This window comes from Cryptotermes secundus, unplaced genomic scaffold (genome assembly GCF_002891405.2).
Source record: "Cryptotermes secundus unplaced genomic scaffold, Csec_1.0 scaffold1823, whole genome shotgun sequence".
In the NCBI taxonomy this organism is placed as follows: Eukaryota; Metazoa; Arthropoda; class Insecta; order Blattodea; family Kalotermitidae; genus Cryptotermes; species Cryptotermes secundus.
The window spans coordinates 185681-200213 of NW_019720608.1; the positions used below are offsets into that span (position 1 = coordinate 185681).

The window sequence follows — 14533 nt, forward strand, 5'->3', positions numbered from 1 at the left end:
CTTGCATATGAGATTTAGAACTGCACAAAATACAATTAGAACTGCACATTTTGTGTAGAACTGCACGTTACAAAAACGCTGATCTAAAAAAGTAGAGCTGGTAGAGAAAAACTGATTTTATATTTAGATTCAGCGCCTTAAATATAACTAAAATTAGTTCTAAAATCCTAGACACCAAAAAAAAAATTTTTTTTTTGTAGGTCTGTGACATGGATTATAATCCATGTGCGTGTTATAATCCACAACAACTGATGGTTTGATGGCATTTCTGTGCTCATTACGGAAAGTACCTTCTGCTGGAGGACAGTGCATGTTTGTCAGTATTTGTACGTAACGTTTGTCCTTCCAAACTAGTGCTGTCAAGTTCCGTCTCACCCTAACACGAATGTCACCTTTCTTCAGTCGAAATTGTCTTCGTCGAAAATCGTCAGGCAAGCCCTTCCGATTAGGTCTGACTGTCCCACAGCACGTTATGTCCTTTGTCATCAGGTCGTCGAACAAGTCTGGTGACGAAAAGAAATTGTCCATGCTACAGTTTGTGACCTACGCCGTCAATATGCCTGCGTAGGTCCCTAACTGTAGCATGTGTCGCTGTCACGTCTTGGCTGGCACGTTTCCTGTCTTTTCCTAAGTAAACCTTCATGTCATAGGTATACCCAGCAGCATCACAAATTTTGAAGATTTTGATTCCGAAACGTTTGTGCTTCTTAGGAATGTACTGTCTAAAAACCACTCTTCCCTTGAATTTAACTATTATTTCGTCTATGGCCAAATGTTCAGAAGGGTTATAATATTTTTGATATGCATCATTGAGAGTGTCGAAGATGGTCCGAATTTTCCATAGTCGGTCATAACTGTCGGCATTCCTGTCAGTTTCTCTACTGTTGTCTGCAAAATGAAGAAAACGAAGAATGTGAAGAAAACGGTCGCATTTCATTGTATTAGAGTAGAAAGGCATGGCAAATTGTTCAGCAGTCGACCTGTAGTCCTTTAGTGTGTCTCTAATGTCATGTCCCATTTGAATGATTATTCCTAGAAACAGAAACATCTTGGATTCAGTTACGTCAGGCCGTGGAGATGTTCCATCTTCAAGTCTGTCTAGGTACTGGTGATAGTAGCTATTCGTCTCTTCACCAGCAGATGGATAATCCCCGTAAAGTACAGCATGAAAATGCAGAGAGGGGTGGAATCCTTATTCACGTGTGGAGCTGCAGTGATATTTATCCCCGCAGCTACACCAGAATAATTATTCACACCTCTCCAGCCACACTGGTCTGGCGGTCCCCAAGTTGCCGACGAAGGTGATGACCCTTTGTCCACGGAATCAGAACTCCAACTTTCCTCGCCACTCTCAGAATCGGTTGATTAGCAGTCTGAATCTGTGTCATTGAACAGCTGTTTCTCAATTTCAGCATCTTCCATACGACGTCGTGTGGCCACGGTGAACTATATGGCTCTCTAGCAGTGAATCTCTCTGTGTTTAGACCACGACCAGAAGCCATGAATCATAACCTCGAGCTCACACATACAAAAATCTCATTCACGTCTTGGCTGAACTGAATATCTGCTTCAAACATGGTACATGATGTCATGGGTGGCTAACCTTATATTGCAGTGTTTCAAAATCGTTACAAACACAATGGTTTGACTGCAATGAATGAACGAATGACCGATCTGGCAACACCATATTCCGAGAATGTACTCCTGTGTCTTTCTAACATATTACACAGCGAGCGATTTCAGACACCTGCAGTCCTGCATACCGACATGTCCCATACGATAAATAAGCTTCAGCAAGAGATAACATTGAATGTGAGGTTGCCACAAGGACTTACACTGCTAAAACGCATGGTGCAGAAAATGTATTACACTGCTAGAACGCATGGTGCAGAAAATGTATGAATTTCGGGATTTTTTTTTTTTGGAATCAGTGTAAAAAATTTTTACAGATATTAAAATCTGTGAATTAGAATATCTGATTCTATATTCTTTCTAGATTAAAGCAGCGTTCATTTCGTTCGTTTATCCTAAAAATGTTGAAATCACACCATTTTTAGAAACATGCTTACAATTTCATTGCTGTAGAAGGGTGGGCATTTAAATAAACTCTGTCCAGCTGCCCCTCCCGGAAATTAAATGGCCCGTCCAATAAAGGTTAATATGCATGTGCTCTTCATTCAAACTCTGGATTAAATAAGTTAGAGATTATAATTGCTTCATTAATAGTGGTAGTTGAATATAAAGGTGAGGAATATTCTGGCAGGTGCCTTTAAGTGTTAGTACATGATTATGAATGGAAACACTTGGTTACACTAATTAATTAACTTTGCTTCATACAGAGAGTTGTCAAGCACATTTGCACGGCTGTGTCATCTTATTGACGAAGCTACCAATGACATGGACACAGAACTTAAGTCACTGGAGAAGGAAATACGGCAGCTGGAAGAGGCCGCCAATTCAGCCAGACTTCTACGGAATAAAGCCAACTACATAACAAAAGAGCTAGAAATGTTTGATGATGCATATTTGAAACGATGTAACTGAGTTGGCAGGTTGGTGTGACATTGAGTAAGCCATAGGGGAGGTTGTATTCATGTGTTGAATGGCGTGTTGCTAGGTTATCAGGAGAGTACCACATGTTGCAAGAGGGAACTTATTTTCTGAGTTCAGTTAAAGTGGATAAAATCTGCAGTGATTTTTACAATTTACTTAGCTTACAGTTCCAAATTTCTAGTGAAGGAATTGGTGATATTTGGCATTCTTGGGATGTAAAATAAAAAAGATAGCTTTCTTCTTATCAGCACTCTGTTACTGTGAACTGATTAGCATCTTTCTGTAGATAGTCTCACCACTGTAATGTTAATTCTGATCTAAACATAGGATTGAGTATCCTTCAACCTAAAGTTGATCCGATTGCCATGTTTTTCATGTGCCTCTCTCACATCACAAAACTGCTGTCTTGTCGACTCATGTTAACGCTTGAAATCCGGCCAGACTACAAGTACCATGGTTCTTGCCTCACCAGGAAATCAGAAGTAGTACGACTTCTACCACAAAACTTGAAATTGAAGTTAAGGAAGCTACCCAGCATGTTGACAATTAACACCTGCACTGTTCGACAGGTCAAAGCTTGTAGTTTTATGGTTCAACAGCAGACAAAATGCAAACATGTGGCAAATTAAAAAGAAACTGATGCAGAATTAGGATGTGGGCAATCTACAGCTGCAGTAAACAGTCCTGCATTTTCTGGTCTCCCTGGAGTAGAGTCTAGCTCAGAAATAACAGAAGGTACTTCTCCTTTTGAATTATTCTGCCTTTTTCAAAATTATTTACTATGAAGTAGACAGGTTTGTCTGGGGGTGAGACCCATTGAAGCCAAATTCAGTGCTTACATCACATTTCCAGCAGAACACAATAGAAAGACTCTTGACTGCCTTTGCAGTGTGATGCTTCCCTCTGTCCTCATGCTCCTTACATGTTCTCTGTGCTCAGCCTTTTTCTCTTTATTCTTTTGCAGGAATCTTATGAGCAAAAGGTTTTCTGCCTAATACTCTGCCTGCAGAACTTGCTGGGCATCATTCTGCGATTTGATTTCCTGTGTCACTCAGTAGGCCTTCTGCCACCTTTTTGCAAACTGATTGAGCTTGATGTTGTGTTTGTATTTCTTGCAATGTTATATATGGGAGTTTACTATGGGAAGGTCAAAGAAGAGAAGAAACAGTTTATTCTTACTACCACTTGACTGTCAGAATGAATGGTATGACATCTGTTCATATTTTTTGATACAAATTCTATTCTTATTAGAGTCTAGCATTACATGTGGCTTTTAGCTTTTCATGTGCACAATTCAAATCTGGTGCTTCAGTTGTGTTTTCGTGAACAGTGCTTTGTACATAAACATCACAGACATCTTGCAATTTTATGACTAGGAGTTGATTTATCTGTAGATAAACTTTTTCTCTCTTCCTTATTTTCTTTGAAAAATACAGTTTTGACATTTCTTTCCTATTTGCCATAACACTCTTCCCTCCTGCTTTGGTTCTGAGTGCCCACAAACGGTCATAAATTGTGAGACTTGTGAACCATCTGTCCATGTACGCCAGTGTACCCGTTATTCTTTGCTGGCTCATGCAGTCTGTCAGAAACACTTAATGATGTGTTATATTCTGGGTCTGTAGAGTGTGCACCTTGATACACATTCAGCCACTCTTTGCCCCACATAACTCAGATATTTTTGTTTCCTGCTTATGGTAGCTTCCCTTTCATAAATACTTGAAAGTATATTTAGCCCCAAAATGACATACAGCTTCATCAGTTGACTTGTGTGTATACTTGAGTGTCATTAAAGGATGTTAAAAATTGATCCCAAGATGTTCCACCTCATTTTGAGTAAGTTGTTCTCATAACTCTCCAAACTGACTTTTTCACCATTACATTCTGACAGAGTTTGGCTTTACAGTACTTTCTTGTCTGTTTTTTATTTATTTATTTGGTGTTCTGCATAAGTTTATTTCTCTTTGAATCAAAATATTTGTTTGATGAGAAACAGATGGATTATATTTGTAGGAAAACTGTCTTCAGAAAGATGCAAATTTGAATTTGCTATCAGTCAAGAAATTGCAGCCATGTTTTCGTTCCATTCTCCCTTTTGGGAGGAATACATGCCACTGCATGCCCTCTTCCACCATCTTTGGACTTGAGGTTGAGCAGGAACTATTTACCTTCTTCACTGCTGTTGCTTGTGGGTGAAGTTCAGAATCATCAACAATTTCATCAGTCTCACAGTAGAAACCTAGTTCTAGGCTGCAGGTTATGTTCCATCACCAAGTTGCTTGGCCTCTGATAGCAGAGAGACAGAACCACATGTGAAGGAGGAGGAAGAGGAGGAGAGAAGTATTACAGTTCTGGTCCTGTGCAAGCAGTTGCAGTGATCAACTTGAGGTGGCATATCACAGTGCTACACATGTAGACACCTCTATAGATGACATGGTGATAGCTGGGCAACTGGAAGACAGAATTAACAGTCAAATAAAAGTGTTTTGATATTTGTTTTGTGTATTTTTGAATAATCACATAGACCCAGTGAACACAATAATACTAGAAGCTTTGGCTTGTTGAATGTTGAAGAACTATGTTGATGTATCAGTTCCCTTACTCTGATGTTTTAAAGTTGAACTAGTACTCGTACTGTCTTTGGCATTTTTTGAAACGGGGTGGATAGTAGTGGTACAACTGCTGCAATCGGGGTGTTAAGAAGGAATAATGGGTGTGGCTATTGAAACATTTATTGTACAGTGTAGATGATTGTCATTAACAACATTTAGTTAAACTAATGGAATACTTTTTGTGTGAGTGGGGATTGTAATGTTAATTTTTCTTTGAGCGGAAGACTCAAAAGAATTATGTTCTTCACTGATGCTGAGTATTTTTATACTTATAAATTTGACTAGGATTCATGGTTCATGAATTACTGACAATACTACTCCAGAAAGTAAAAATAACCTTTAGTACTTCTAGATGGATTTAGAGACCTACATGTTACAGAGATGTAATAGGAACATATAGATTTCAGACTTTGGTGCTATGATATGTGGAGCCATATGGTGATGTTTACAAGGTTAAACAGTTTCTTTCTTCATGAATTTAATGGAGTGTTGATTTATGTGTAAAATGGCGTTATGATTTTTTATAGTGTTATGCACAAGCTGTGAAGTTTTCTATGAGTGAGTTTAAATTGTTGGCAGTGGTTGTATGTAGGATAAACTTAAATGAAATGTATGTTTGGTTTTATTAATTTAGTTAGTAGATCAAATTACATGATGTTTGTTGCTGATATGTTTGTATTGGTTGAACATTTGTGTAAATAGTAATTATACAGATTCTGTTTAAAATTTCTGTAATATAAATATAAACTTTCACTGCTTTATGGTATATGTAGTCAGTTGGCTATATACCATGTCTAGTCAGGCAGCTGATTGTAGAAATTACATGTTTCTGTAAAACATGTTTAATCTAAGGTTAAAATAATTAAATGTATTACAAAATCTTCTGTTTCACTTGTTTTCTCCAATAATGTCATAGATATATCAGGCCACTAGGTGAAATGTGCAGGACACCTGGCCTGATATTAAAAAAAATTAACAGAATAAGGCACAGGTTCCAGAAGACAGTAATCTTCGTAGTAACCACCATGACACTGTCAGACTTCATGAATCATCAGTAGCATACATAGTAGGCCTGGTGTTTACATCTGTTTATAAATAACTATGTAATATTATTTGTATGGAGAAAGTATATTTGCAGTAATGCATAAAGGTATGCTGACTGAACCCAGGGCTGAGGTGTCTAGGTGAGGATTTTCATAGTGTTCATGCAGATACTCTAAGCACACTTCATAATTTTGAAATTTCCTTTCTCCTTCTGACTACTCATTCATTTTGTCTCTGGGAATTGAAAATGTGATGAATGACTGACATCACTTTAAAAATGATAGCTCAGTTGGTATAGTGACAGATTACAGGCTGGATGGTAAGGGTAAGAAGTTACAGGTAGTAATGACGCCATCCTCAGTGAGGTTGTCTAAACTACAGCTGTGTCTGTGGTGGGGGGTGCACCATGAACCAGGACCAGAGTGCGCGTCGGGACAGATTTGGAATACCTCCTTGTGGTCCTCCTGGGCATCATCATTATCAGGGTATGGATTAGTCTGACTAACTGGGACTGGCGGCTAAACTCCCACAAAGGGCAACAGTGTCTTAAAACCAGAGCCTCCCACATGGCTGCATTGTGATTCTCATTGTGACCGCCAATGGGTGGTCCTTTCATGCAGTTTTCCCTGGTTGCAACCGCATGGTTGCCTAGTGTTGCACTCCCACTGGTCATCTGGGATTCCCCTGTCCCCCCAAATGTGCGCTTCAGGTTCTGGAGGTTCATGAGGGTTTTATTCTCAACAGGACCCAAACCACCTAAGCCAAGGTGTGAGGAATCGTGCCTAGGGCTGCGTGCCACTGGGGTGGAATTTAACCAGTGTCATGAACAATCCCCTTGGCACCAGACAGCACCCTTTTGTATTTACGCCTTCCACCCCTATGGGGCGCTGCGGGTGGTGAAGATGGAGGCGATAAGTACCTTCGAAACTTCGGTTCACACAAAATCTAAATGGCGCCACATCCCAGAAGACGGCATTCTTCATAGTCACCGCCGTGAAACCCTCAAATCTTACAAACTGAATATATGTTTTTTACCCGACTAGTGTATGATGCTGTTTCATTTTCCTGCTCTAGTTATCAGTCAACTTCGCACAGTTCACATTACCTAAGGGGGGAGGCGACATGACTTTGAGCGATATATTTGAGAGGACGTAGAATGGTCGTGGCCTACTTAAGGCTCTCTAATCGAATGACTGAGGAACAACACCGATAGCCTGAATCAGAATGGCCAAGATTAGAACTGGAGACCTCACGGATATTAAGGGAACCCTCCGAGTACTCAGCGCCCATTTGACGCCTGCCGGGCGCACAGAGGGGTTCGAACCTCGGCAGTTCCGACAGTGATTAGGAGTCTGTCTCCGCCATCTGAGTAGAAAGTGGACGGAGATCGCTGGTTTGAATCTCTGCCAGAACGTCTGTCATCCTGACATGGTTTTCCTCAATCGGTTGAGGCAGGAATTATTCCTGAAAATTGGTCACGACCACTGCTACATGTGTTTCGATTTAAACGCTCGCAATCCTGCTATGCCGTGCGGCATGTGCAGCCAGGAATTCGTCACTGAGTAAATTCGACAATAGCCACCAGTGTTCCTTGACTTATCTCGCAGAGTTCCCGAAGTAAGGAGCGAGAGTCACGTGCTGAGTCTCTAGTTACCCGGGCCCTGACAACTGGAGGTCATCGCAGCGCAAGCTTCTGCATTGGTGGGCCATTTAGCGCAGTGCATGTGCCCGGTAAATGAAAGGAAACACAAGAGTTCGGTAGTTCTGGCAGCAGGACCCAAAGCCACTGGAAAAGATCCTGAGCCAACTCGTTTTACTTTTAACACGCATGTCGCCCTGATCTGGGTTTATATTTTCCCGCTTCGTCTCCTACGTCATATAGCACATCTCTTTCCAATAAATTTCCCCGCAAAATTCTGTAATTGTTTACCTTTCATCCAAGCTACATGTCCAGTCTATCGCAACCTGTACATAAATAACCTAACATAACTACACGTAGATAACAGCTGATACCTTTCCTCTTATTTCAGTTCTACTCAGATCCGCTTTCCTGAACAAATTGTTTTCTAACATCTGCAGTTCTTCCCGTTCCCTTGAAGTGGCCGCCAGTTTCTGAAGACGAACATAACAATAAGTAATCTCATCTCTATCGTTGTCCAAAGTGTAAGGATAAGAACAGTTTAACTGGGAGTTCATGAATTATAAAAACCAATTGAAACACCCCTGGGCTTTATATTTGAATATTACTCTGTGACTCTACCTACTCTGGCCAGTTCTCACTATTTAATTGTATATTCGTACAGCATTGCCTGTGATTAACTCTGTCAATGGTGTTAACTGGGTATGGGTACAGACGACCGGGGTTTGATCACCAGCAGAGCAGACATTTCCTCTTCTCTGCATCCAAAGACCTGGCGTCAACAAATTTGTACAGCGGGGTTGTTTACCCGAGGGTCTTATCACGCACAGGGTAAAGAATGACCGGATCATAACCTCCATGCCGTCATACACACCCAGAGCGTAAGAGTTAACACGCCGAATGGAATACGTCGCCACTTGTACTTGAACATCTCAGCTCGAGAGCATAATCCTCACTCTGTGATAAAAGTGAGGCTTCGTAAACAAACAATATTTCGACGATGTTATAATTACATATATACTGAATTCTAAATTAGAAGACAAACGGTACTTCGCCCAAAATTTAAGGATGTCTGTGTATTTGTTTTTCCTTGGCACTACAGCCCCAGTGGGCCTAGGGCTACCTCCATGAACTTCTCCGTTCACTTCGGTTTTTCTAGATTTTACACGTTCGGTAGGACTCGCTCGTCGCAAGGCCTCTACCTGTACACAAACACAGAAAAACGCACACACACAAACTAAACATCCTTGCCCTGAGTGGGATTCGAACCCACGATCCCGGTTTCCAAGCGAGCGAAGACAGTATATGCCTTAGACCGCTCGGCTACCGTGACCGGCATGTCTGTATATTTGCTGTGTTATTTTTTATTTAGGGCTTGGAACATAATATGTAAGTATTTTACGGGAACCGCTGCTGAATGTAAGTTTATCTTCGCTGAGATTGAAACGTGTCGAGTAACCCTTGTTCCTCCCCTGTTCAGCGCAACTTGTCATTCGGTTACGTCAGAAGGTCGCTGATCGTATGTGAGTGAAGGTGGGACTCTCATGTCCAGTGATAAACGACATACTTTGTGTGGTAAAGGAGCCTGCAGTACCGTGAGTTTTGCTAATTAGAGTACTTGCAAGTACCTGTGGCTTCATATTAATTTAGATTAATTGAATGCGGTGTTGAAAAGTGGAGAAACTACTTTGAAGTACTTTGCTTGGCGAACAGGTTATGGTACTTTCCGCAGTGACCTTGTTTCCGAATATTCAGTGTTCATTATATTTATATATAGCAGTTTTATAAATTCTAGTATTACCGTTTCGCTTGGAATTGCATTTATCATGGCTAAGATGTGCATAATTACAGTTTGCAAGAGATGATTTGCATCAAGAATTGCGTTGGAAGGAATTCCGGCGGTGATTTTTTATGAAAGAAAGTGTTTAATATTTTGAGTATTATAAAAGAGTGTACTTATTTAGAAGTTCATAAGTATATGTTTGTAACATTTTAGAGTCACTTGGAATTTCCCCCTCTCCAGAAACTGCATGATTCGTAATTTATTAACAGATATACATATAAATATGTTGGTTTGATTGTACTCATCTGCAGCCATGTTTGGTTAAAGGTTTTGGTGCTTTCGTGAACGTATGAAAAAGTAATAAAAATTACAAGCTTCACATTATGCATTAATAATTACGGCACTATAAGTTCATAGCAATTTATTTTTCAGATCTTAAATTCAGAGTTATTAGATGGAAGTTGATTTACGTATCTTGTTTCGTCACTGGAGCCATACGTCTGTATTACCGACAGTTTCTAGCAACAGTGGCGTAACAACTCAAAGGCCTAAGCTACGCTGTTTACTACGGTTTGCGAGGGAACAGTAAATTATTATAAAAATATCAGTTATGGAAACGAATTTTGTGTTCTCAAGCAGACATGAAACTTAGATCCGTTAGCTTTATGATGCACAGAGGTATAACAAGCATAAAGTTCGAATGCACCGCTACTGACGCTGCTGTCTTCTAAGACGACACTACCAAGATCGAACCCAGTCCGGTGCTACATGCTTGTGTTCATTTTTTCGTGATTTAATTCAGTTTCTGTTGAAATGGCTGTTCATGACGACTTCCTGCCATGCCCTCTCCAACAGTTCACGTGATTTTGTTTTCAGGTAGAATGACATTTGATAAATTGTTACCCAGTAACCAGATAATTATATTTCTTTAAGTAAAGTAAAAAGTAAAGTTATCCTTGTACCAGGCCGTGAAGGCCCGTAGGGTTGCGAGACGTTGAGGCTCCCACGTTTTCTAGACAATCGGCTCACGGATGGCGGTAAGGTTGTCAGCCTTAGGCGCCCGCCGCGTAGTTGGTTGAGGGGCTATGCTACAAGCCGGAAGGTCGCGGGTTCAAGTCCCGATGAGGTCATTGGATTTTTTTTAAATTGACCTAATGCTTTCAGCCGCATTATGGCCCTGGGGTTCACTCAGCCTCCAACAGAAATGAGTACCAGGAATTATATTTCTTTATAGTTATTAATTCTGCTTAATACGAAAAGGAACTGTACAGGATTAGAAGCTGTTTGAAATGTTACTTTACCTTGTAGCAGGTGTGTGAACACGTAAGCACTGAACACAACACTGCACGAGTCTCACTCAAGTTAGTTTTCATGTAGTGATTTGATACCGAAGCATATTTCGCATCCTTCCTAATAGGATTATTTATAATTTTATTTTATTTGTAAGTAACAGATGGGAATCCAAAGAGGTGTAGAAGCCTTAGAAATGCTAGTTTTCGTATACAGATAGAGCATGGCTAATTTCACACACAAACACAATATTTAGGTTGCAGTGAGGCCGCTCCATAGCTTAAGCGGTTAGTCGCTGGCTTCCCATCACGGCGGCCCCGGGTTCGATCCCAGGTCTGGTCAAGTGGGATTTGTGGCGGACAAAGTGGCGCTGGGGCAGGTTTTCTCCGAGTACTTCGGCTTCCCCTGACAATCTTCATTCCACCAATTGCTCCACCCTCACCTATCATCTGGGGCCGGTACAATAGGCCAGAAGTGGCAGCAGTACAAGGGACTTAGTCCCACCCCACCAGCAATAAAAAATATAATAATAGGTTGCAGTGCTACTGAATTGCATATTTGAGATAATTATTAGTGCATATTTACGGCATGATAATAGGATTATTAATGACATATCACTTGTGGAGCTAACAGACTTATGTTCGAGTGCGTGTGAAGTGATACCAGCCGGTACGTCACGGGCTGTAAGGAACTGTACTGGTCGCACAGACTCGGTGATGTCCGTGGCACATATTTCCAAGAGGACAGTTGCAATTACATGCGTCTAGCAATATAAAGTGTGTGCCGTGTGTGATCGTAACGACTCTCTAAGTGTTTGGGGTACAGTGTTGTGACATTCTGTCAAAGGCTGCAACGCTCCATGGAAATGGCTACGTCCGTCCGACGAAGTCTTCGAAGCGGGGACCGTGGCAAGAGGAGCTCCGCGCAAACCGTAACGTTGAGACCAAAACATTGCCGTGCGGAACCTTTAGCGTTTGAGGACCCATCCACAAGAGGAAGGAATTGGTACTTGCAGCAAATCGGGCACGCCATAGCATCGGCATGGTCTTATCGGGCAAGCCCGGTCCCAGGCTGGTCATGATAAAGTAGCCCGGTGCCAGGCAACTCCGTATTTGATGCGGTAGCCACCATGACCCAGGGCTAAGGTTAAGGTCGAGTTGGGCACTCTTTGTATTTGATACATTTTTTTATTAGTTTGTGAGATGTTGTCCTCCCGCTCTCCCTGTTAGGTGTCCCAAGATAGGATTTCTGCTTAGCCGACGTCCAGTTTTGCCTTGTGCTGGCATAATGGACGCTTATTAGGAGGGTTTAGTTTTTAAGTATTTCTTTGTGTGTTTTTTTTATGGCAGAGAGTGACAACCTTACAGGGTTCGGTCGGCACGACAATGAAATCAGTGCGAGAGGGAGAGAGATAGAAATAACTTTTACAGTCTCTGCCTTAGAATATCTCGCATTGGAGGGGCAGAAATTCAAGAAAGCAAAACTTAATTTTGCTTTGGTCCATCCTTCACTTCAATGGTGAAGGGCATGTGACTGAATTTGTAAGAGTATGTAGACAGTATTGGATTTATAAAGGTGAAAAGGCTTGAATGGGCTGGACACATAATACGTGCCGGCGAGAACAGAACCATCAAGAAAATGCTTAACACCAAACCAGAAGGAAATAGGAGAGTGGGAAGACCAAGGTTAAGATGGGAAGAATGTGTGTGGCAGGACATAAGAATTTTGGGTGTAAAGAACTGGAGGAATGTAGCATCGAATAGAGAAGAATGGCAAGGAATCCTGAGGAAGGCCAGGGCTCACAAAGGGCTGTCGTGCCAATGATGATGATGTAGAGTATATATATATGAAGACCTACTCCAGTGTTGAAGGGAATTATTACCCCTTGTGAGTCGCCGTGGTTGGCGCCCGTGATGTTAGCACCCAGAAGTCACCTGGTGAAATGAAAAGAGATATACGTAGGATTGTATAGAAGTTTAGAGGTTTACAGTTGATAGCGAGGACATCGGTGGATCCCATGGATAACAAGGGAATTGGGAAAAAACAGGCCGTTGGAGGCATTCTGTTTCTATCAGTTGCCAGAAACGGACAAGTAAAGCAAAGTGTGCTTGTGGAAAACCTTGGGATGGCGCCAGTGTTTTTCATGTGCATCATGTTCAGCGCGAGTGAGTACTTGCCCGTGGTCGGGTCACTGATTGCTTATTAGAACTTCTGGTTTAAATTATTTTGGTTGGTTAATGTGTTCTTAGAATATAAGTTGTACGAGTGGTTTATTTGATTATATATTCCCTTTTTGTTGTTGTTTTGAGAACTCGAGTTTTCTGACCCTCTGAAGCATGTTTTCCACAGCATAGGTTAAGTGATATCCACCGACGTCCGATAGGGGGTGAGTACAGTCAATTCCCCCTATGCGGGCACAACAAATTGCGACATGCCATGTTTGTGTGTGTGTTTATGAACTGTTGTTTCAGTGTATAAAATATAATAGCGAGGAAACGCATAAAGTAAGAGACTGAAAAGTGCTCCAGCTTCAGCGTTGGAAAAGACATCGATTTTCGTCATGAAGAAACAGACCGTGTAGCTGAACAATACAAAGTCATTGATTCCTGTACATTGTTACTACTCGAGAAAGAAATACTGTTCTGGGAGGTCACCGAAAGTCGGCGAATTCGTAAGAATATTACATGCATAATAAAGCAATTGACATACTATTTTTCGAACAAACGAGTGTGTTGCAAAGTCGGATAGTTTTGTCGTTAGCCGCCAGGCTCTGTGAGGCTAGTGCAGTTCTTATTGAGATTAAGATGTTTCCTGACAATGCTAAACGCCTCTACATTTCTCTGTGTTCTTTCGTCTGTCGGTCGTGTCACCAGACAAAATTGTTTGTCGTTAATAAAATTTGGTACATATACCCCTTACAAATATTTCCTTTTTTCGTTTCATGTATTAGGCGCTTTGGCCTGTTCCAATTCGTAAATAATTTATGAAATTATAGCTCTTATAATGACCGCCTCTGTGGTCTGGTGGTCAGAGTTTCTGGCTACAGATCCATAGGTCCCGGGCTCGATTCCCGGCGCTACCAGATTTTCTGAGAAGTAGTGGGGCTGGAACGGGGTCCACTCAGCCTGGGAGAATAATTGAGGAGCTATTTCAAGGAAATAACGGCTCCGGTCTAGAAAACCGAGATTAACGGCCGTGGGGATCCGTTGAGCTGACCACAAAATTTGGCACTAACTTCGCCGACAAGCGGTGGTCGCTCGATCGGTATAGTTCGCTTGCGGACTACAGGCCATGGAGTTTTTTTGTAGCCCTTATAAAGTTGACAGGACTCCTTGAAGAGAGGATCGACGCACTCAAGGTCTCTTGTTACACAGGCCAACTAGAACAGAAGAAACGCGAACATGCTTTCACAAAACTCCTGCAACTGTGAACAGACAACATTGTTCACTTTTTCATATTTCGATCCGGACAATCCGACATCCGGAGTAACTGTAACCGGATTAGCGAAGGTTTCCTGTACCTCTGATTGCGACAATTTTTTGATGGTCGTTTACGACGCTGTCAGTAGCTAAAGTATGTAGCGTAGAATGGTAGGGGAGCTGAATGAATTTT

General features: G+C 41.5%; 1 protein-coding gene across 7 annotated transcripts in view; it reads left to right on the top strand.

The window, feature by feature from the left end:
* The window catches only part of LOC111870699 (transmembrane GTPase Marf), a 65940-nt gene extending 59893 nt beyond the window's left edge, over window positions 1–6047 (top strand). For all 7 annotated transcript variants that reach the window (XM_023863199.2, XM_023863226.2, XM_023863181.2 and 4 more), the window contains one exon: window positions 2340–6047. In XM_023863199.2, the coding sequence (XP_023718967.1) occupies window positions 2340–2544 (205 nt within the window). In that variant the 3' untranslated portion in view covers window positions 2545–6047. The remainder of the gene's footprint in view (window positions 1–2339) is intronic.
* Window positions 6048–14533: the final 8486 nt, after the last annotated feature.